Source organism: Tripterygium wilfordii, chromosome 2 (genome assembly GCF_013401445.1).
Source record: "Tripterygium wilfordii isolate XIE 37 chromosome 2, ASM1340144v1, whole genome shotgun sequence".
In the NCBI taxonomy this organism is placed as follows: domain Eukaryota; kingdom Viridiplantae; phylum Streptophyta; class Magnoliopsida; order Celastrales; family Celastraceae; genus Tripterygium; species Tripterygium wilfordii.
This window is the reverse complement of record NC_052233.1, coordinates 8551343-8573414: the sequence shown is the minus strand read 5'-3', so window position 1 is coordinate 8573414 and position 22072 is coordinate 8551343. Positions and strand designations below refer to the sequence as shown.

General features: G+C 39.0%; 2 protein-coding genes and 1 pseudogene across 4 annotated transcripts; all 3 read left to right on the top strand.

Annotated features, from left to right (window-relative positions):
- The first annotated feature begins 25 nt into the window (after positions 1-25).
- Positions 26-4097, top strand: LOC120012469 (annotated as a pseudogene).
- Positions 4098-4633: 536 nt separating this feature from the next.
- LOC120012453 (subtilisin-like serine-protease S) lies at positions 4634-10443 on the top strand. Of its 2 annotated transcripts, none has more exons than XM_038863886.1 (13): positions 4634-5344; positions 5684-5873; positions 6235-6329; positions 6499-6590; positions 6690-6787; positions 7014-7166; positions 7263-7374; positions 7560-8097; positions 8208-8302; positions 8777-9016; positions 9171-9285; positions 9459-9663; positions 9755-10443. In XM_038863886.1, exons 3-13 carry the CDS (start codon positions 6249-6251, stop codon positions 10300-10302), a joined length of 2277 nt encoding a protein of 758 aa, XP_038719814.1. In that variant the 5' UTR covers positions 4634-5344; positions 5684-5873; positions 6235-6248; the 3' UTR covers positions 10303-10443. The 2 variants fall into 2 exon arrangements, with proteins under 2 accessions (XP_038719814.1, XP_038719809.1); XM_038863881.1 differs by having other exon boundaries at positions 5603-5873.
- Positions 10444-12961: 2518 nt separating this feature from the next.
- Positions 12962-21053, top strand: LOC120015515 (protein HIRA-like). 2 transcript variants are annotated; one of them, XM_038867977.1, is made up of 10 exons: positions 12962-13804; positions 15175-15450; positions 15715-15966; positions 16046-16443; positions 16594-17608; positions 18519-18723; positions 18892-19132; positions 19532-19654; positions 19879-19996; positions 20228-21053. In XM_038867977.1, exons 1-10 carry the CDS (start codon positions 13697-13699, stop codon positions 20666-20668), a joined length of 3177 nt encoding a protein of 1058 aa, XP_038723905.1. In that variant the 5' UTR covers positions 12962-13696; the 3' UTR covers positions 20669-21053. The 2 variants fall into 2 exon arrangements, with proteins under 2 accessions (XP_038723905.1, XP_038723909.1); XM_038867981.1 differs by lacking the exon at positions 12962-13804 and having other exon boundaries at positions 15309-15450; positions 15712-15966.
- Positions 21054-22072: the final 1019 nt, after the last annotated feature.

The window sequence follows — 22072 nt, the reverse complement described above, 5'->3', positions numbered from 1 at the left end:
ATATATATATATTATTCTCTCTCTAAACCTTTCTTTTCTTTATTCCGCATTTCCCGACGAAATAAGGATTAGGGTTTCTTATGAATCAAGTAAATGATGAATCAATCTGAGTTCCAGTTCTAGGGTTTCTAATATTGCAATCCATATAATCCGATTACCTCATGCGATCTCTTTGTTGATTAAGACATACGACGCGCTAACAGAGATGTAGAACAATTTTAAGGAACAGGCGATCGAGTACGTGAAGCAGGAGGTTCAAGAAGACAATGCGGGGTGTTATAGCAAGGCCTTCCCTCTCTACATGAATGCTCTCGAATACTTCAGGACACATCTCAAGTACGAGAAGAACCCTAAGATCAGAGAGGCTATCACACAGAAATTTATTGAGTATCTTCGTCGGGCTGAGGAGATCCGCGCCGTTCTCGACGATGGTGGCTCAGGTCCTGCATCTAACGGAGACGCGGCTGTAGCCACCCGGCGAAAGACTAAGCCCAAGGATGGCGATGGAGGAGACGGGGAGGACCCCGAGCGAGCCAAGCTGAGGGCAGGGCTTAACTCTGCGATTATTAGGGAGAAGCCTGACGTTAAGTGGAACGGCGTAGCTGGACTTGAGAGCGCTAAGCAGGCCTTGCAGGAGGCCGTGGTATTGCCTGTCAAGTTTCCGCAGTTCTTCACGGGTGAGTTTTCACAGGATTTTGTGTGTGTGAACTTTTCTTGGGTGTCTTAGGCTTAGGACTTGGGTACCTGACATTTTTGTTTTGGTAGACAAGACGAGACTAGTTGCATTAGATTGTACTTACCCAATTTTTAATGAAGGAACGCTTTTAATAGCTTGCGTTAGACATGCTGGTTCTTTGAGGTCTGTTGCCTAGATCTGATGGTTGAATGTGCAATTTTTGTTCGTTTGAAGCAGACGATATGGTGTACAACGTTATACTGGAAATTAACTTCATCTAAATATGTCTATCTTTTTCGTGGAGAAACTGAAAATACCCATCACTTCAAGTTTTTGGTTTGGTTTTGGTTTGAGTTTCAGATTTAATGCATTGTGATGGGGTTATGGGATTGCTGAATGATAATTTAGATATGGGTTCATTATTGAAGGGCATAACCATGATCTGGATTTAAATTGGACTTTGACCCCGAAGACTATCATGGTCTTAACCTCTTTGTGACATACTATTTACATGGAAAGAAATCTAATACGTGCATAAGGAGACTTACAGTTGCTTTAGTAATATTTTAGGTTTATTTACTGGTCTATTTACCAATTCTTTTGAGGTGTAGAGAAACTCAACGGACTTCCATCACCACACTGTTTATATTACTGAATTCAACTTCTCTGTTAATGTTAAGATTAGCATATTACATGCAAGCCTTATTATTATTATATTTGTGGCTTTTTTAGGGAAGAGACGACCATGGAGGGCTTTTGTTGTATGGATCTCCTGGAACTGGGAAATCATATTTGGCCAAGGCTGTTGCAACCGAAGCGGAGTCTACTTTCTTTAGGTGAGTATTCATCATCATGCTCCTTTGTCATTTTATGCCTCAACAAAACTAAAATCCTAGATTTTTTCCTAGCTAGTAAAGATGTATTGAGCTTTCATACGTCTTTTTGAGATGGCCCGTGAAAGTGCTCCTTCAAGCATATTCGTTGATGAAATAGATTCCTTGTGTGGCCAACGCGGAGAAGGCAATGAAAGTGAAGCTTCTAGACGTATTAAAACAGAACTTCTTGTGCAGATGCAGGTATTTGTTCACTTAATATTGCCAGTATTCTCGCAAATTTATATCTGGGCTTATTCTATGTCTTAAATCTGTAAATTCTTTTCTGTTGCTTCAAGTTCTGTTTGCTTGCGCTTGTTTATATTTTGCATCATTGGATTAAATCTTGTGGTCAATAATATTTGTAGAGACCTTATAATTTTTGGAGCTCTTGGCCTAGTGGTAGCTGCTCAAGACTTGAACAGTTGAACCGCAGTTAAACGCCAGGCTTTAGTCCCCTTTCAGGATGATAATGCTAATGGTAAAAAGGTAAACAACACCCGTGCACAAGACTCTGGCAGTGGACGAGGTCAGGAATAGGCGAGATGTATGTAGACCTTACCCCCACATAATATGTGGGGAGAATGTTTTCAGAATTGTACCACTTCTTCAAACTCTGATTCGTATTTTTATTTTTTCATAGAGAAATCTCTAATCCATGATAGAACAAGATCCATTTTGCATCATACCTATGTTGTATCCTTGCAATTCCCTGTTATGAAAAATCTTGATACCAACCACTTGGTTCTAAGAGACAGTGTGCTCAAATATTGATATGGCAGAGATGAGAATTTGCAACAGATGTGTAGTAAGCAAAAGTAAGCCAGAATGGGTTCCAATCAATGCAAAGTTTGAAAATTTTCTTAGCATTATGATTTTAGTTTTCAAAGTTATTGTTACAATTTATAGCATTTCACTCTATTATGTTTTTGTAGTGATGATCATGCTATATCTTTGTTTGCCATATCCTTTTTACGTTTGAAGGGGTAGGAGAAAATTACTCATCTTACATTTCAGGGTGTAGGACACAGTGATCAGAAAGTTCTTGTTCTTGGTGCAACGAATACTCCAAATGCTCTTGATCAGGTGATGGGCAATACGATCAAGGATTTTGTGATTTGACTTCACTGTAATTCTGTGTTCTGTTGCTGATCAATAGTGCCTTCAGGCTATCCGGCGGCCTTTCGACAAGCGTATTTATATACCTCTCCCAGATTTGAGGGCTCGGCAGCACATGTTCAAGGTACTCAAAGCCGCTCCTTGATTTTATTTTATTTTTTAATTTATGAAAGAAAACTGAAAATCAATTTGTAAATATTGATATTTCTGTATAGTTGGCATGAAGTTCTTGCTATTTTATTGAGGCTTTGCAAATTTGGATAGGTGCATCTAGGAGACACTCCTCACAACTTAACTGAAAGTGATTTTGAAACCTTAGCTCACCGAACGGAGGGCTTTTCGGGTTCTGATATTTCCGTTTGTGTAGGTACAAGGCCTAGTGGTACTTCTTTTACTTCTTCTGGTCTCTATTTGTTAGTGGTGAGATGAAGTGTTCATGAAATACCATGGCTTTGGCTTTGATTTTCTCTTTTACAGGTAAAGGATGTCCTCTTTGAACCAGTCCGTAAAACTGAAGATGCCATGTTTTTCTTTAAGACTCCTAATGGTATGTGGATGCCAGGCAGGCCAAAGCAAGAAGGTGCTGTTCAAATATCCATGCAGGAGCTGGCAGCAAAAGGACTTGCGTCGAAGGTATGTCTCATTGCTTGGATATGAGTGAAGTCACCTTTAGTTATCTTGTTTTGGGGGGGTATCTACGTGTGCTAGGAATGAGACTATACGATTACACAATGCTGAAGATGTAATCAACTTATAATGGGGACATTGTGATGAAAGTTAAGAGAGTCCATTCTTAATTGTCTAGACTCTTGAATGACAGACAAAATTTCAGATCACAAAATTGAATGTCTTTTAAAGATTTGAGTTGCGAATTTGGGATGGAAAACTCCCGTCATGTTGTGCAGCAGTAGAATTGTTGAGGTTGACAATCAGGAGACAGTATGCTTCGTGTTTCAATTGTTTCATTTTTCTCCTTTCATTAGATATCCTCTAGTCTTTATGCCACTTAAATTCACCTTTTTAATGTTAGTGCAGATCCTTCCACCCCCAATTTCAAAAACAGGTTTTGACAAGGTTCTTGCTAGGCAAAGACCAACAGTGGGCAAAGCCGATCTAGAGGTCCATGAGAGATTCACAAAGGAGTTTGGAGAGGAAGGTTGAACATTTTGGTTCATGATAACGCAACCGCCCATACTTGTTAGTGCAACAACTATGACTTGTATTTTATATTAACCAGCTGGATTCAGTGGATTGCATCCTTTTTATTCAACTTAGTCAAATGGGGAAGGTGACTTGCTGCCCTTTTTCTATATTCAGAAGGAACTTCTATTTCGAACCCTCATTGTATTGCTTGTTTAAAATTGTGTAAAGAAGAATTAACACAAGAATTTCAACATGATGATGTATATGTGGTGCTCAGTTTGCTTACATCGTCTGGCTTGTTGCTTGACTAATCATGCTTTTCAAGTGTCTCAGGACATTGTGGTGCTTCTGGATGTGCATGATCTTTTTTTCCCAGGTTCGGGCTTTCGGGAGGCTGATTTAGGAGGTGGAACTGGTAGTATACTGAATCTGCGACTCTGCATAACAATTTTGCAAACTCCTCTTGACTGTCAAACACTTTTTGCCTCTCATCAAAGATCATCAACATGTTAAACTTGTATATTCAGGACGCGGAGTGCTCGATTGGGGTCTTTTTGGATGGTTGGCTTCCCGTGCTCAAACTTTGGTTGAGTGGAATTGTGCCAATATTTTTGATAGTCTCAGATCTCGTTAATGTAATTCTGGTTTGTTCTTGATGGGGTAATCGGCTTGATGGAAATCTTCCTCTTCTGATTCAATTGCTAAAACTGCTGATTGGGATTCATTCTCAGCCTAGACCGCTAATGCCGCATCCACTGCAGCATATTCCCCTAAGATAAGAAAGGAAATGGCTCCATCTTGACTTCTTAATTAACTTCGACTTCTTAATTAACTTTGGATTAAACCGTCATCCGATTCGATTTGATTCCTACAAAAGGTAATCCGGTAAAGAAGTCGAGCAGGATCGGTAAAGCAGTCGACGCAGTAAAGCAGGCAAAGTCTAGCTGCCCAGATCTGATTCGCAAACAAGCCCTTCGTCGAACAACCTATGAAAGTCCCCCCAAATGAAATATCAATTGATCCAAAACGGATAAGCATCCCTGTCTGTGTACTTCAAATGAAATGGCTTAGGGAAAGGTCAACTAGGGCTATGAAAAACTTTGAGTCTAGATCGTCGCCTCCTTCTTTCAACGACTCCCAGGAAAGAGAGAGAGACTTTTCCTTCTCTCAACCCTCCGCTTGCTTGTAAAGCTTTTGAGATGAGACTTAACCATTCCATAGGATTTACATTCGGGGCGAGGTGTGCTAATAATTTCAATAATGAGATTGATCCAGTAGTGGTACGGAGTCAAAGTCTATAAGTGATTGGTTAGTGAAAGCATAAGAGATTTATCCAGAAACTGGGAAAGGCAAAGTCCATTAAGCTTTCTCTCATCAATTCCCATGAGAGCCGATCATATGCTTGCTTTCTCTAGGTCAACCTTGACTGCAATATCCTCTCTTTCTTTTCTATCATCTTATTCAAGGTAGTAAGCAAGGTTTCTTGGACAACTATAGGATTCTCATTATCAGAACTCTACCTTAAAGCTGCCAGGTATGGTTGCATCCTTAATAAAAAAATTTCTATTCAAAAATAAAGGTTCTATTTTGTAACTTCTAGTACAAATCCATCCTTTGAAGTTTGAAGGATCCGAGTGCAAGCCAAAAGAAATAGTAGCTACTATTCATGTTTCTTCAATATGGTTTACTGTTTACATAGCCGGCACTCTGTATTCTACTCTTAAATTACTTCTCAAATTTAACCTACTTGACATTCGTGAAGCTCAAGTCACATTTTTTTTCTTAAATCTAGGTTGCTGGAAATGTGTCGTGTATGCTATCTTACCTAAGAGCTTACCATTTGCCTTGTTTTCTCTACTGGGATCATCTGAAGATTGATGGATCAGCACTTCATGTCAAAAACGTGAAAGCATCGTCATCATCCGAGCCTTTATCGAAAAGAATTTGGGGTCAGCTTATACGAGAAAGCTACTTCCTCAAATCTGAGCAACACAACAACAATATAATACAACAAAGCTAGAACTATCTGATCAGCTAAATCGTTTATACAAGAACCCAAATAGGTATATAGAACTGCCGTATTTGATTAAGCATATGCTTGTGTGGAATACTTCCAAGTTCCAACTTCCAATACAAGATGATTTTCAATGAGAAAAAAAAAAGTCCCTTTCAAGTCTGGGATGAAGTAAAGTAACTTGAGAGTAAAACATAAGCCGGCGATGTAAAGAAGCATGTCCATGTCAAAAAAATATCTCAGCTTATGTATATATGTATGTTTTTACTTGAACAAAGCCGGAACTTAGATGCCACTGATAGTGGAGCTTGAATTTTCCACGCTATATAAATAGGGCAATCATTCATTTGCAATATCACCAGACTTTCTTCATTTTAATACTACACTCACTTTGTGTTACTGGATACTAGGGCTCCTGCAAATCATGGGAGTTGCCCAAGTTTTTACTCTTCTCTTCTTCATCAGCTCGATTGGGTACCTGCATGGAGCTATTATCAACAAGAAGGTAGGGAGTATATAAGAATGTACATGCTTCTTTTTGTTAACTTCCCATATAAAACCAGTTCAGCACCTGTCATTGCACTGGAATCTGTATATGCATGGCAAAGCAGTAACATAAGAGAACTTGTCGCTACCATCCAAGTACTGATTTCACTTTTCCTTGGTCTTTGCAGCACTACATTGTTTACATGGGAGAGCACTCGCATCCAAATTCAGAATCGGTGATAAAAGCAAACCATGAGCTGCTAACATCAATCACTGGAAGGCAAGAGAATACTGTAAAATGACAACATCAAATTGGAAATCAGTTCTCTTAACATTAATAGCTAATCAATATATTACTAAAACTTCTGTTCATTTTCAGTTTCAATGAGGCACAGCGAATGACAGTTCACCATTATAGTAAAAGCTTTAGAGGCTTCTCAGCCCTGCTTACACCAGACCAAGCTCAGAAACTTGCAGGTACGAGTGTTTCCGAGCTAACTTTTGATACTAAAGTGGACATACTGTTAGTACAAAACCCACCGGAAATGCCTTATAAATCAGCAGGACAAGAGAAATTATATGTAAATCAAGTAAGAATATCAAAAAATTTGAAAAAATATTACTATTAACCTTGCAGAAAAGTTAGTGAAGAAACCAACTCTAACTTAAATTTTCCTCTCTTTTAATTACATCCATCCTGCAGAAAGCGATTCAGTGGTTTCAGTGTTCGAGAGTAAGATGAACAGGATCCAGACCACACATTCATGGGAGTTTCTAGGGATAGACTCTTCTCATCAACACAACCAAGTGCCAATGGGCTCAACATCCGACGTTATTGTTGGTGTCATCGACTCTGGTAATGCATCATGAAACTCATTTTTTAAGTAATCTTCCTCATCTAGCACCGTCTCATTCTACAATCGAATATGTGCCTTTAATTGTTGTTTTGCAGGAGTTTGGCCCGAGTCTGAGAGCTTCAGTGACAAGGGCCTAGGTCCTGTGCCCAAGAAATTCAAGGGAGAATGTGTTCCTGGTGAAAATTTTACATTAGCCAACTGCAACAGGTACCCCGAAATTTTTGAACCCAGGAATCAGAATCTCTCTTTACGATATGATACCATTTCACAGCACGGGAAGAAAAAAAATAGTAAATTACTTGAAACACAGAATGTTCCATATCAAATATCTTAAGCATAAAACATGAACACAGAAAGATCACAAGTTCAACGGTGTAGAATGGGTTTTGCAGGAAAATTGTAGGTGCCCGGTTCTACTTCAAAGGATTTGAAGCAGAATACAGGTCCTTAGAATCTTTTGGTTCTACTTTCTTTCGGTCACCTCGAGACAGCGAAGGCCATGGAACCCATACAGCCTCAACCATTGCTGGATCTGTGGTGGCCAATGTTAGCTTGTTTGGGATGGCCAGAGGTACGGCAAGAGGAGGTGCACCAAATGCCAGGCTTGCCATCTACAAGGCATGTTGGTATGGGCTGTGTAATGATGCTGATGTCCTCTCTGCCATGGATGATGCAATTAAGGATGGAGTCGATATCCTCTCTCTTTCTCTTGGCCCTGACCCTCCACAGCCTCTTTACTTCCAAGATGGAATCTCAATAGGAGGTTTCCATGCATTCCAGAAAGGAATACTTGTCTCTTGCTCCGCAGGAAATGCCGGTTTCCCAGGGACTGCAACCAATGTTGCTCCTTGGATCGTTACTGTTGCTGCAAGCTCTGTGGACAGGGGGTTCTACTCCTTTATATATCTTGGAAATTCAAAGATCTTGAAGGTAACTTGGAGAATATTTTCCTATGAATGCTTCTAACCGTCCTTATCGTCAAACTTCTATCATCAGTAGGGGATAAAATAAGATACATAAAAAAACTTCTTTCCTTTCAGGGTTTCTCCATAAATCCTCTGGATATGGAAACCTCATATGGTTTAATATATGCTAGAGATGCAGCTGCACCAGGCATTCCAGCAAAGAATGCAAGGTATCTATGTATCTTAAAACATTGTGACTGACTACATGTCGGACCATTGCATTGCTACATATTCATTTCACCATATACAAACTTTTTTTTTCTTCTTTTTTGAGAGGATATACACACTGTAATATATGCTCTGAAATGGCTTTATCAGTAAGACATGGTATTGTAAATTGAAAATCTTTATTTATTCTGTTTTTCCTCTTTCTTTTACTTTTTCCCTTATTACCCCACTTGCTTTAGGAAACCTCAGTCACTCAATCACTTCCATACACACACACACACACAAACCCTGAGTGTTACACAAGCTTGAAATGCCAACATAACAAGAAAATGTTTGTTTGCTAGCTCGAGTCCTAAGACATTTTAGCTTCCAAGTCATTCAAATATCACAATAGAAAGTCGTCCTTTGCACAATTTTTTAAATTCACAAAGGTCGCCTACTTCTAACAGCTATGGCTCCTCCTCTCTGTGTATCAGTTTTTGCAAGAACAACACTCTTGACTCTACCTTAATAAAGGGGAAGATTGTGGTATGCACCAGCGAGACGTTTTTTGACGTCCGAAGAGAGAAAAGCATTTTTGTGAGACAAGGAGGAGGTGTTGGAATGATACTCGTTGATCCACCTGCTATAGGTGTTGGTTTTCAGTTTGTCCTTCCAGCCACTGTGATTGGTGAAGAAGAAGCACAAGAGCTTCAAAAGTATATGACGACAGAAAAGTGAGTTGTTGTGCTTTATTTTCTCAGGGATTTTGCAGCATAAATAACCAAAGAAAAGAGTGAATGCAGTTTTCGACGTTGAGAAAATGAAAATGAAACAGTTAGTTGCTGTGTATATTGAATTTACGTAATTTGATGCATCTTTTTACTTCAGGAATCCAATTGCCAGGATCTCCCTAACCGTAACAGTCCTGAAAACAAAACCTGCCCCAGCAATGGCTGCCTTTTCTTCCATGGGACCAAATGTCATAACTCCAGAGATAATTAAAGTAAGTTCGGTAAACTTTCCAACAGAAATCTCCAAGCATTGTATTATAGAAATCCTCAAAATTCCATTTCAGAATTGCATATTCAGGGAAAGAAGGGCGGTGATACTGGTTTCAATTGGAACATTTAGAGTTCCAACCCCATAACTAACTTTTTAACACGTACCTATTTGCAGCCGGACATTACAGGACCCGGTCTGAATATATTGGCAGCATGGTCTCCTGTGGCAACTGAAACCGCAGCCGAGCGATCAGTTGACTATAATATAGTCTCTGGAACCTCCATGTCCTGCCCACATGTTACTGCAATTGCAGCAATTTTGAAATCACATCAACCTTCATGGGGTCCAGCAGCAATAAAATCTGCAATGATGACAACAGGTTAGATGTTTATACATGAAAACGTATCCTATAATTCTGGTTCTTCTAACAAGTCAGCCTAATATTTCAGTACATGTATATTTGGCTACAGCTACGGTCCTGGATAACACCAGAAAACTGATTGGAAGAGATCCAAATAACAACCAGACAACACCTTTAAACTACGGATCTGGGCACATAAACCCAGTGGCAGCACTTAATCCTGGACTCATTTATGACTTCGATTCCATTGACATTATAGACTTCCTCTGCAACAGTGGTCCAAGCAATGCGCAATTGAAGAACCTCACAGGGGAATTAACTTACTGCAAAAACCCTCCTCCACCATCCTATAATTTTAACTACCCCTCAATTGGTGTGTCAAACATGAATGGAAGTTTATCTGTTTATCGAACAGTCACCTATTATGGCATAAAACCAACCATTTATGTTGCTTATGTGGATTTTCCAGCTGGAGTTAAAGTTACTGTTAAACCTGCCAAGCTAAAGTTTATTAGGACTGGGGAGAAAAAAACATTCAGGCTTGATCTGACACCAGTCAAAAGCAGTAACGGAAGCTTTGTTTTTGGGGCTCTGACATGGACTAATGGAATGCAGAGAGTGAGGAGTCCTATTGGTCTCAATGTGCTATCTGTGTAGAAACAATTGTATGCATCACATGTATTTCAAATTTGAAGTTCCATAAAAGTTTAAGTTTATCTGGTTGAATGCTAATCCAGGACTCTATAATGTATCCAGCGAAAGATTCAATTGAGTCAGCATAATTATCCTCTTACTTTATATGTTTCTCATGCTTCAGTTGTTTGAACTTTTACAGTTGTTCATAGCTCGAATAGTACTATACTGTCTCTAAGGTCTCTAAGGTTTGTTGTGGCATTAGTAAACTCTACAAAGAATATCCTTGAGGTTGGATGCTGTCCATAATTACCTCTAAGTTGTACAATGCTCAGACTTCAGTATTCCTCTGAATATATCCGGTTCCTGGCCCTGCTGTGGTCAGCTCATCACATATCAGCAGAGTGTTAGTCATTTTACCTGCAAGAAATTGTCTTCATATATGAACGGAGTATATATTAACTTAATTATTGAATACCTCAAGTGAACATCACGAATCTCTCAAAACAACTTGTATTAACAGCAAATTCAAAGAAAAAGTCCGAGACTCAATTAGACCTCTGACCAAGACTTCAAAATCAAGCCCATTCATTACGTAACCAGTAATCACACCATTCCATGTAACAGCATCTCTATCCAACATTCCATCAAAAACACTCTAGCATCTCTAACCATTCCTGACTTCAAATACATGCTAATTAAAGAATTGCACACAAACCTAGTTGCTTCAAAACCATTATTTACCACCATGGCATGAACTCTAATAACCTTTTCAAACATCCCTTTGTCTGCTAAAGCTCCAAGAATGGTGGCAAATGTGAAGGGGTTAGGCTTAATGCCCTCCATTTTCATTATATCAAACAATTTTAATACCTTGCCACTCATTCCATTCTGCACATAACCTGTGAGTAATGAAGTCCGTCAACATTCCTCTCCCCCATTTCATCAAAAACTCTCCTCCCATCCTCAACACTCGCCTTCTTCATATACATGCTAACAGGAGAAGTGCCAACACTAACATCCTTAATGAGGCCACATTTTATACAATAACAAATGCACTTGTCGACCATAGTGCACTGATCAAAAAAGTAGTCACATACCTTCAAAATACAAGAAATGGTCAACTGTTCAACTGCCAAACCCAATTGTCGAATGTTCAAAAAGAGTTTAACAGCTTCATTATTGTGGGAATCACGAGAAAGATCAAAAAGTAAATGGTTGTATTGGGAGAAGTTTTCTTGAGAACTTCTGTCGAACATGTCATGTGCAGAATGAGTGGCGATTCCGAGAACTCCAGTACGGCAGTACATTGAGAGAGGGGTGGATAAGTTTGGTATGAAAGACAGAACAATGGGCTTTTGAGTATATGCGGTGGTTGGGGTTTTCTCATAGATCTGAAGGAGAGGTATAGAGTGATGCTCTGATTTCAGGGTACGACGTTGTGCAAAAAGCATCAACGTCTCAAGAGAGAATTTCTTTCAATCCCAGAAAGACAAAAGAAGCTGTTGTGAAAATGATGATAGAATTTATTGCCATCATCACACAAGATGGATTGGTGAAATAGTGGAGACATTTTTGGTCAGAAAGACCAGTGACAGCTTGTAGACATTTTGCGTTAGTTCGAGTTCAAGGCAAGAGTTACGTTGGCAGTTTGCGGGTATATGTTACGGGTTGCCGGGTTCCTGTAATAAATAAAAGTGTAGCACTTGGTCAAATTGTCTACAAAAAAAACTAATTTATCACAATCCAAACATAGAATATTTTGAATTTTTTTCTGAAATTTAAAATTGTTATGCATTATTTATATTTAATTTAATTTTTGTTTAAAAAAATATATTGTTAGATTTGTTATATCCAACACTGCACTTTTATAAATTTTTCAGAAAATAATATATATTTTTTATGTTAAAATATCATTACACCTGTGTGGGATGAATCAATCCAATCAATAAGTAGGTTGGTGGGATCCCATTTTAAGATATGATGCTTAGCCGTCAAGTGGGTTAGTAGGAATAAAGAGAAATTAAGCCTAACCATCTAGGGTGCCTCAGTTGTTGGAGATAATCAGGACCTAATAATATCAAAATAAACTAACCGATTATACATAGTCATGTCGCACCCGTAAACTAGTTAGGCAAGAATGAGGAAGTATCTCGGAACCGACCAAAGTACCTTCCTCAGCATTGTTCAAATTAAGAGCATGTTCGCTCGCTATCGACCGACGTACATCATCACTACCAAACCATGGTAGATCCAACCCGTCCGACCGAGGTGAAGTACAATTTTAATGAATTAATGTCCCAATAGGACACCAACTTTTAACAGGGTCCAACTCCCATTTGAAGAGAAATGTTGAGGGAATCTACCCTCCGAGAGGATCGATTCTATTTTTTGATGTCATCATGATCAAATTCAACTCTCCATATAACACTTTACGATTTATCATTCACAAGTTATACTCCCATCAAAAGCTCCCTCAATCGTATATTCTCACAAGAGAAATCACGATAATAGTGGATAAGCCTAATGAAATTCGTTGTCAAAGTGAGCTGGTGACCCGAGATTTGAATCTAGTCTAGCTATCACAAAGTGAAAAACTGGGAATCCTTCGGATAAAAAAAAATAAAATCGTGAACCACTTTTGAAGCAGAAAAGAGAACGATTCTAAATCAAAAAGGTAAAAACCCATTGATAAATACAAAACAAACTTCCAATTCTGGAGATTCCTGATGCTTATTAGGCCTCTCCGTGTCCCGGTCAAATCTAATCTAACCCTATTTCCTCTTTATTTTCTCACTCATCTCTTTTACTTTCGATTTCCCTTTTGTCTGCACTTATATCCAGGGAGATTTTGACCGTTAAAGAAAAGGAAGTTATTCCCTCGATTTCTCTTCAACTCCGACTAGGGCTTTTGCTCACTCTTCAATTTGGTCCTGTCGTGTGCTCTAAACCCAGAACTGTCATGCTCTTTCTTCAATTGGGTTTTCGATAGAAAGCAATAGAAGTGTTATTTTCGATCTTTTTTTTGCCGGTTCACCCTTCTATAGCTTTTACTTCTGGTTCTTTAATTTAAGTGTTTACTTGCTCAAAACACTCTAAATTGCATATCCTTTGAGTTTGTCCACGAATCAGCTTCAAAAGCCTTTTCTTTTGTGGGTTTTAGTTCTTCGGTGTTTGTGGGTTCTTACTGTTACGGTATATAGATTTTAGATCAAATTTGAAGAGCCTTTTGGTGATGTCTCAAGAAACTAGTGGTTTTCCTTACTTTGTTTATTTAAATTGGTGTAGTTCTCATTAATCGATCGAGGGCCTTTTTGGTGCAGAAAGCTATTGAATTTAACTGCCTTATAGTGGGTTTTAAAGTAACATAGTGAAGTAAAGGGACCCGTTTTGGGTTGGGGAAGCAATTGAAGCAAATATGATTGCAGAGAAACCCAGTTGGATTCGGCACGAGGGAATGCAGATTTTCTCCATCGACATTCAGCCTGGTGGGCTTAGGTTTGCAACTGGTGGAGGTGACCATAAGGTACTACCTCTTAACTCCAATGAGCCGGAACACACTAATTGTTTTATTTTATAACTATGCTTTGTTTGGCTGTTGAGAGGAATGGGGACTCAGAGTGATAGGGTGTATTGCCAGCTTATTGGCATAAATTTTCATTAATCTTGAGAACCTTTTAATCTCATTAGAACGATTTAATGTATTGAAATCTGGCAATTATATTTGACGCTGTTAATCGATTATTGAGTCTGTGGCATCTTTCTGAAAGCAAAATTGGTTTTAAAGCAACTACTTTAATTTTCAACGCCATTTACAGGATGTGGAAACATTCTAACAAAAAGCCAAAATGCCAAATATTGGCAATATTTTATTGAATTAAATCACAATAACCTGTCCAAACCTAGCCTAAAGATATTTCTAAAATCTAGATGCACATTTCATGTTATATCAACGTTAACATAAAAGTAAAGGGTATAATTTAGATTGATAGAACATGGCATTGCACAATGATCTGAATGTTAGTGGACTCAAAACCAATGATGCTTTGTTATGGAGTGTTCAGAGAGAAAGTTGTGGATTTTGAAGAGACTGAGAGAGTTGTTGAAGGAGAGGTTGAGAAAAATTGGGAGAGAAAAGAGAGATAAAGAGGCATGAGATGGTGGTATTAAGGCATAAGAGAGAGAGAGAGAGTTTTCTGTTTATAGGGAGAAAGAGAGATTTTATTTGATGAATTCTATCGGTTCAATGCACACACTAATTTGAAGCCTTTTGATTGGCTTTGTTGAATATAAAATAATCGGACAGTTTCTCTTTCTCCCCCATCACAAAGCACATCAACTGTTTTCCTTAATGGGGGTCTTCCTTAAGGCGGAAACCACCCATATGGTTTCAAGAGAATCTGATAGAAACATTCTGTAGGCATGTTATTATCTGAGTTATTATTCTTCGTAGAAGTAGATTTAATAAGAAATGTTCATTTAAAGATTTTAACTAATTTGGCACACATGTGCAAGTTGATAGATATATAGTTCTACACTTCTACTAGATATGTCCCCCTCAACGTGTTACAAGTTACTAATTTGGCACACATGTGCAAATTGATAGATATATAGTTCTACACTTCTACTAGATATGTCCTCCTCAATGTGTTACAAGTTACAACTGTTGGAGGACCATCCTATTCAAAAGCTCAAGCTTTTAGGAAGATGTCAAGGATACAACTATGTCAAATGGTCTTACGCTCTCAACCTGCTAGGTCCGGCACCCTGCATTAGGCTCAAATCTGATAGTATATCTGATACCATAAGGAGGAATTTTTCGCTCAAAAAACTTGTCTTATTGTTGGCTCACTCACCAGCAGGAATAATTTATTATACCTCCTCGATTTATTGCAGGTTCGAATATGGAATATGAATTCTGTTGGCAAGGAGCTAGAAAATAGTGATTCCTCGCAAAGGCTTCTTGCAACCCTTCGTGATCACTTTGGATCTGTCAACTGTGTTAGATGGGCTAAGCATGGTAGATATGTTGCGTCTGGATCTGATGATCAGGCAATTTTAATTCACGAGAGGAAGCCTGGTTCAGGAACTACTGAGTTTGGCAGTGGAGAGGCCCCCGATATTGAAAATTGGAAAGTTGCAATGACTCTAAGAGGACATACTGCAGATGTGGTAATGATTTTTTCCCTTTGGGATGTACAGACACCACACCAAAAATTTCGTTGTTGAATTTGCATTTCGAAGTTACTTATTTTCTGAAGGTGATTCTGTAAATGTTTATTTGCATTTGCAAATTCTTGAAGGTATGAGTTCCAAGATAAAAACAAATGAAAGATATAAGTTTTTTTAGTTTAAATTCCAGATTAATTTGTGTGTCAATTTTTATCCTTTCGTCGGGGATCTAACTGGAGAGCTGGTTTTTGATGCTTAAAGTAGGTGGATCTTAATTGGTCTCCAGATGACGCAATATTAGCTAGTGGGAGTTTGGATAATACCGTACACATCTGGAATATGAGCAATGGCATCTGCACTGCAGTTCTGAGGGGTCACTCTAGCCTGGTTAAAGGAGTTACTTGGGATCCCATTGGCTCCTTTATAGCGAGTCAATCTGACGATAAGACAGTCATTATATGGCGAACAAGTGACTGGAGTCTTGCTCACAGGACAGATGGGCACTGGGCAAAATCAGTATGTCATTTCTTTTTTGGTGAACTTATGGTTATTTGCATCTGCCTTCTCCTTTTTGATGGAAGATTGTGCTTTTCAGCTTGGATCCACATTTTTTAGGCGGCTTGGATGGTCCCCATGTGGTCATTTTATAACTACCACCCATGGTTTTCAGAAGCCAAGGCACTCTGCCCCTGTTCTGGAGAGGGGGGAATGGGCAGCGACATTTGACTTCTTAGGGCACAATGCCCCAGTTATTGTGGTGAAGTTCAATCATTCAATGTTTAGAAGAAATTCTGCTAGTGCTCCAGAAGCAAAAGTTGCTCCTGTTGGGTGGGCTAATGGGTCTTCCAAGCTTGGAGGGAAAGAATCACAGCCATACAATGTTATTGCTATTGGGAGTCAGGATCGCACGATAACCGTATGGACGACTGCAAGTCCCCGTCCTTTATTTGTGGCTAAGCATTTCTTTACTCAAAGTGTTGTGGACTTATCCTGGTATAAATTATCATTACTTCATTAAAGAAAATATGCGATTTTTTGGGTATTAGTTTGTATATTTAATTTTGAGTGTGGATAATTACTCTTGTCCTTATCTCCCTGCTTCCTAGTTTCCTAATCTGTTAATTTTCTTTTTCTGCAAAACAGGAGTCCAGATGGGTATTCACTGTTTGCATGTTCTTTGGATGGGACAGTGGCTACTTTTCATTTTGAGGTGAAAGAACTTGGTCACAGGCTAAGTGATACCGAACTTGATGAGCTAAAGAGAAGTCGTTATGGCGATGTTAGAGGTCGACAGGCAACCTTAGCCGAGAGTCCTGCACAATTATTGCTTGAAGCAGCTTCAGTTAAGCAAAGTGCAAGCAAAAGAACAGTTTCAGACGGTCAACAGAAGCAGATACAGGCAAAATCTTCTGTTGTTTTGGGTGTTACAACAAAAGCTTCTGATCCCGAAGTTGATAATGGGAAGAAGGATGTGGGAGGAGCTTCTAGCGAGGGATTGAATAAATCATCACCTTCTACTAGAATTTCTAGTCCTGTGAAGCAAAGGGAATACCGGCGTCCTGATGGCAGAAAGAGGATCATTCCAGAAGCGGTCGGAGTACCTGTTCAGCCAGAAAATATTGATGTTGGTGCTCAATCTCTAGCACTTGATAGCCCTTGTGCAACTTCTGATCAGAGGAAGGAAGACAATAGGATGGTTCTTGCTGATGGCATGAGAGAAGCTTCTGTCAGGGAAACGGTTTCTAAAAGTTCTGATTGGAAGGACCGTTCTGGGATAACTGCCAAAGCTACCATCACTGAGAGCCTTACAATTGAAAAGGTATCAGTTTCTGGCAGAGATGGAAGCATCAATGTAGAGCAGGCTGGAAGTGTAAAGGCTTCTTCTAGTTCCTTGGCTGCTGGTTCACCACTTTCGATAAGAGTATTTGATAAGAGAGAAGGGGTGGATACAATCCCAATTAGTTTGGAAGCTCGTCCTAGGGAGCATACTGTAAGTGACATTTTTGGGGTGGGAAATACGAGCATTATGAAAGAGACAGAAATTTCTTGTTCCCGAGGGGATCAAACCCTTTGGAGTGACAGGATATCAGGGAAAGTCACTGTTTTAGCTGGAAATGCAAATTTTTGGGCTGTTGGGTGCGATGATGGATGTTTGCAGGTTAGTTGACATTACCTGTCTATCCTTTCTTTCTCCTTCGTTCTTTTGTTGTCTTGTCTGTTTTTATTCAATGCAATTCCTTATACTTTTCCAACTCAAATAAAAATTCTCATATAACAATTTGACTGGTTATACTTTGCCAATTCACCTCATCATGTTCATTGCTATGTTTATGTTTGTATGGTTGAAGTACAGTCAACAACTTCTTCCTTTTCTTTTTTTCAAACCTCATGACCTCAAGGAATCATTGTTTTCAATGAAGAATATGTAGTTTGATGGCTGCTGGAGAATAATTTGATTAATAGAGGATAGTCACCGTTTTGCTTTAATGATGTCATTGTGGTGGGCAATTTGATTCATGGATTAAAAATGAGGGTTGTTGTTACAATGAAGGACTGGTTGCCAGATGATGACAATAGTCATGGTTTTGGATTGCTGGGTCTAGAGGCTAGAAAACATAAAAGATTTCTGCACAGGTAGCTGACTGTGAAGAAATATGTGCATAGGGTTGTCACATATTCACATGATGAAGAAAGTAGTGGGGATTCTCTTTAAGAATATAGCACACTAAAATTTTCCAAGTATTATAACTAGTATTTTAACAATTCAACTATCAAAAAATTTGTTCTGTATTTCTTCTTATGACACAGTAGATTTCTACAATATTCTCCAACTCATGTTTGTTCTAATGGACTATGTCATGTACCCTTTTTTTTGGTAAGTCGATGTCATGTACCCCCTCCCCCATCCTAAGCATTCCTTCTTGGTGACAAGCGAAGAGTATTATTTTCTTAATGAGTTGAAGAGAACTTCTTTTATATATTGCTAAACATGTGGTCATATTTATATCTAGAATCCATAAGTTGAATAGAAAAATTATTAATAAATTCCATTTTCATGTTTTATGAAGGTTTACACCAAGTGTGGGAGACGTGCCTTGCCAAGCATGATGTTGGGTTCTGCAGCTACCTTAATTGACTGTGATGAGTCATGGAAGTTATTATTGGTTACAAGGAAGGGATCCCTGTATCTTTGGGATCTATTGAATGGGACATGTCTTCTTCACGACTCGTTGGCATCTTTAATTACTCTAGACCCAAACTCATCTAGCAAAGGTGCATGCAACTTGTACAATTTGAACTAGCATCACAGTTATTGGACTATTGTTTAATTTTATTAGTCTCCAAGCCCATAAATTATTTCTTGTTTTGGATTTCAACTGTGTATTCATATTGGAAAATTGAGTCTTTAAACTGGAAGTTGTGTTTTCCATTCTCTCCCAGGCACTATCAAAGTTATTGCTGCAAAGTTATCGAAATCTGGCGCTCCTCTTGTTGTTCTGGCCACACGCCACGCTTTCCTTTTTGATACGAACCTCATGTGTTGGCTGAGGGTTGCAGATGACTGCTTCCCTGCGTCAAATTTTTCTAGCTCCTGGAATTTGGGCTCTATTCAAAGTGGTGAGCTGGCTGCACTGCAGGTTGATGTTAGAAAATATTTAGCCAGAAAGCCAGGTTGGAGCAGGTATTTGCTGTTCTCTAGCTTTATTTGCAAAAATGTTCTGGGGTCTGGTACATGAATCCATTAGTTGAATTAGTTGGAACTGACTACGTGGATTCTCTTTCACTATTCACTCCTGTCTAACATTGTGCTCTCTACTTTTTTCTTCTCAAAAAGAAAAACGGCTATGCTCTATACTAGTCTTATAGTATCCATGACCTTTTCTTCTTTTTTTTCTCACTTAAAAGTTCTATCTATGCCTCACTCCTTGCAATAGATTTTTGAATTGTATTAATGCACTCCATCATGTCAGTTACTGTTGAGTGTTGAAGCCTGATTTTTCTTTTTGATAAAGCCTGAACTCATGAAGTTTATGTTGTGTTTTTCTCCTACTGTTTGACATGTGCTCACTTTTTGTTAAAGGGTGACTGATGACGGAGTGCAGACACGTGCTCATTTGGAGGCTCAATTGGCTTCCGCTCTGGCTTTGGAGTCTCCTAATGAATATCGACAGTGCCTTTTATCATATATCCGCTTCCTTGCGAGGTTTGTTTTTCTCCTCATTTTTGTGCATGTATAAATGATAGAAACAATATTTTACCTATGGGTCTTGTGGACCCAGACCATTATGGTCAGATATCTTTTTGCTTGTTGATACAAGAATGTACAGAAATGCTACAGAATCATCTCCCACACCTGGAGAGTTTTTGTTTTTCTTCCAATAGTACTACTCATAACTGGGGTTCGATTTACGGGTTTTATGGTTGCAGAGAAGCTGATGAGTCTCGTCTAAGAGAAGTATGTGAAAATTTTCTTGGACCTCCAACTGGGATGGCTGAAGCCACATCTTCAGATTTGAAAAATCTTGCTTGGGATCCATGTGTGATTGTAAGTCTTTTTTTTTTTTTTCAAAATGTTTCGAAGGTTCCATGTGTTTGGTAGCCTGCCAAACTCCTTTTTTTTTTTTTTTTTTTTTTTGCATCAAATCTCATTGTTAATGTTTCTGTCTGATTTTCATTTGATTAATTAAGAACGCTTCTTCTTTGGCATCTGCTTTTGGTTTTGCTTTTATTGTGTGGCAAATAAACTAGAGTTATTCACTTGGATGGGTTTCTGCAGGGAATGAGAAAACATAAGCTTCTAAGAGAAGATATTCTTCCAGCAATGGCATCAAATCGGAAAGTCCAGCGTTTGCTCAACGAGTTTATGGATCTCCTGTCCGAATATGATGGTTCTGAAACTAACCTGGACCAAAAGAATCCTTCCCCACCACCACCAGCTCCATTGCCAGCAGTGACAGATCAAATGGACACGACGACACCTCCTGGAGTGAATCAAGTAGATCATTCCCCACCACCAGCAGAACCAAAGAACTCTGAATTACCTGTTGCGGATCAATTGAACTCTGCCCCACCAGCTACAGCCCACGAGGACTCTGCCACCGGCACTCGTGATCTCACTAATTTTACTCCAACGTCCACTGATAATGATGTACTTATGGAGTCGACAGTGACGGCAAAGGCTGATCTTGTCCTGGAAAATACAGATACTGAACCCTGACATCTGCAGTTTCTCACCCTTCCGAGTTAGTGTGTGATACAATTGCGAAACCCCAAGTACATGGATTTTCTGACTTGAAGAAAAGGTACATACTGTAATTTTAAGGTTGATTTTGCTGTGACAAGGCTCTTTCTGTTTGGAGTATCACTTGACATTTTTCTTTTGAAACAGCATCTGGGGATGTATAACAAAGAAGCTTTTGAGTAGGCTCTAGAGAATTTTGAATTTCTTCATAATCATAGCTTTCTTTAATCATCTCATCTCCTGTACATCCTTGGGTAAATGTGAGTTAGGTGTCTTATGTTTTAGGCTATAGCTCTTCCTCTAGGCTTTGTTTTCAATACCACCTTTGTTTTTAAATATTTATGTTTTGTTTTGACGTGTAGTTTCTATGGTTTCCAGAGTAGGAATATTTGTTACTTTGTTTTACTATCAGTTATCTGCTTATCTGTTCATGGAGCACAAAGCCCTGGCGGCCTGGCCTTCACACATGGGGAATGGTGGACCATATTTGAAGAAAGTACAAGTCAAAATGTTTGATTGTATAATATTTACCGTTTTGAGTAACATTATATGACTGTATCATTGTATGTATAGCTGGGGAGGAGGAATCACAGGAAGTAGAACTATTCATTAAATCTGACTAGCCTAATGGCCACTTTGTAACTCTTGGGCTAGTTATAAACTCGAGTTTGACTGTTACAGCTCGCACCACGATGATGGATGGTTTAGACCGGGTCTGTGTAAATAAGTGGGCGGAAATCTTCTAGAAGTGGGCTGCAAGGCCCAAGGTCAGTTTTAAACCCAAGTCTGACTGTCATAGCTTACACTATGATGATGGGCACTTTAAACCGGACCAAAGTCCGTGTATGTAAGTGGGCCGAAATTGTTCCGAAGTGGGTTGCAAGACCCATGGAACCGGGACATCTCCGGGAAATACTCCCGCTAGTTCCGAATTTCCGAGTCTGAGTGTGATGTTTTAAAGTTGGGAGTCCCCTTTATTGACTCCTGAATATCCGCTGTACGTTAATGAAAAGAAACACCCACATATCATGCATTAAAAATAAATGAGCCAGGTCGGGAACGCAAAGCCCGCAGAGGGAAAAGCCCAAACGTAAATCTAGCCGATACGAATACATGAAAGCATATATTATCCTTTTATGCCATATTAAAATAGCAATTTATTAGTATATGAGATTTTAGTGCTTCTATTTGACATATAATATGGGGAATATATTTTTCACTTAATTGTTCTTTCTCTGGGTATCCAAAGCCGTATTACTTTCTTCTTTCTCCAGCTATGGGGGGAAATCGACTGGAACACCCTTGAAGTGATTCACACTCACACTCCACTTTTGGATATTAATTTTGGAATCCGCATGGATAAGTGCGTGATACTTCCGG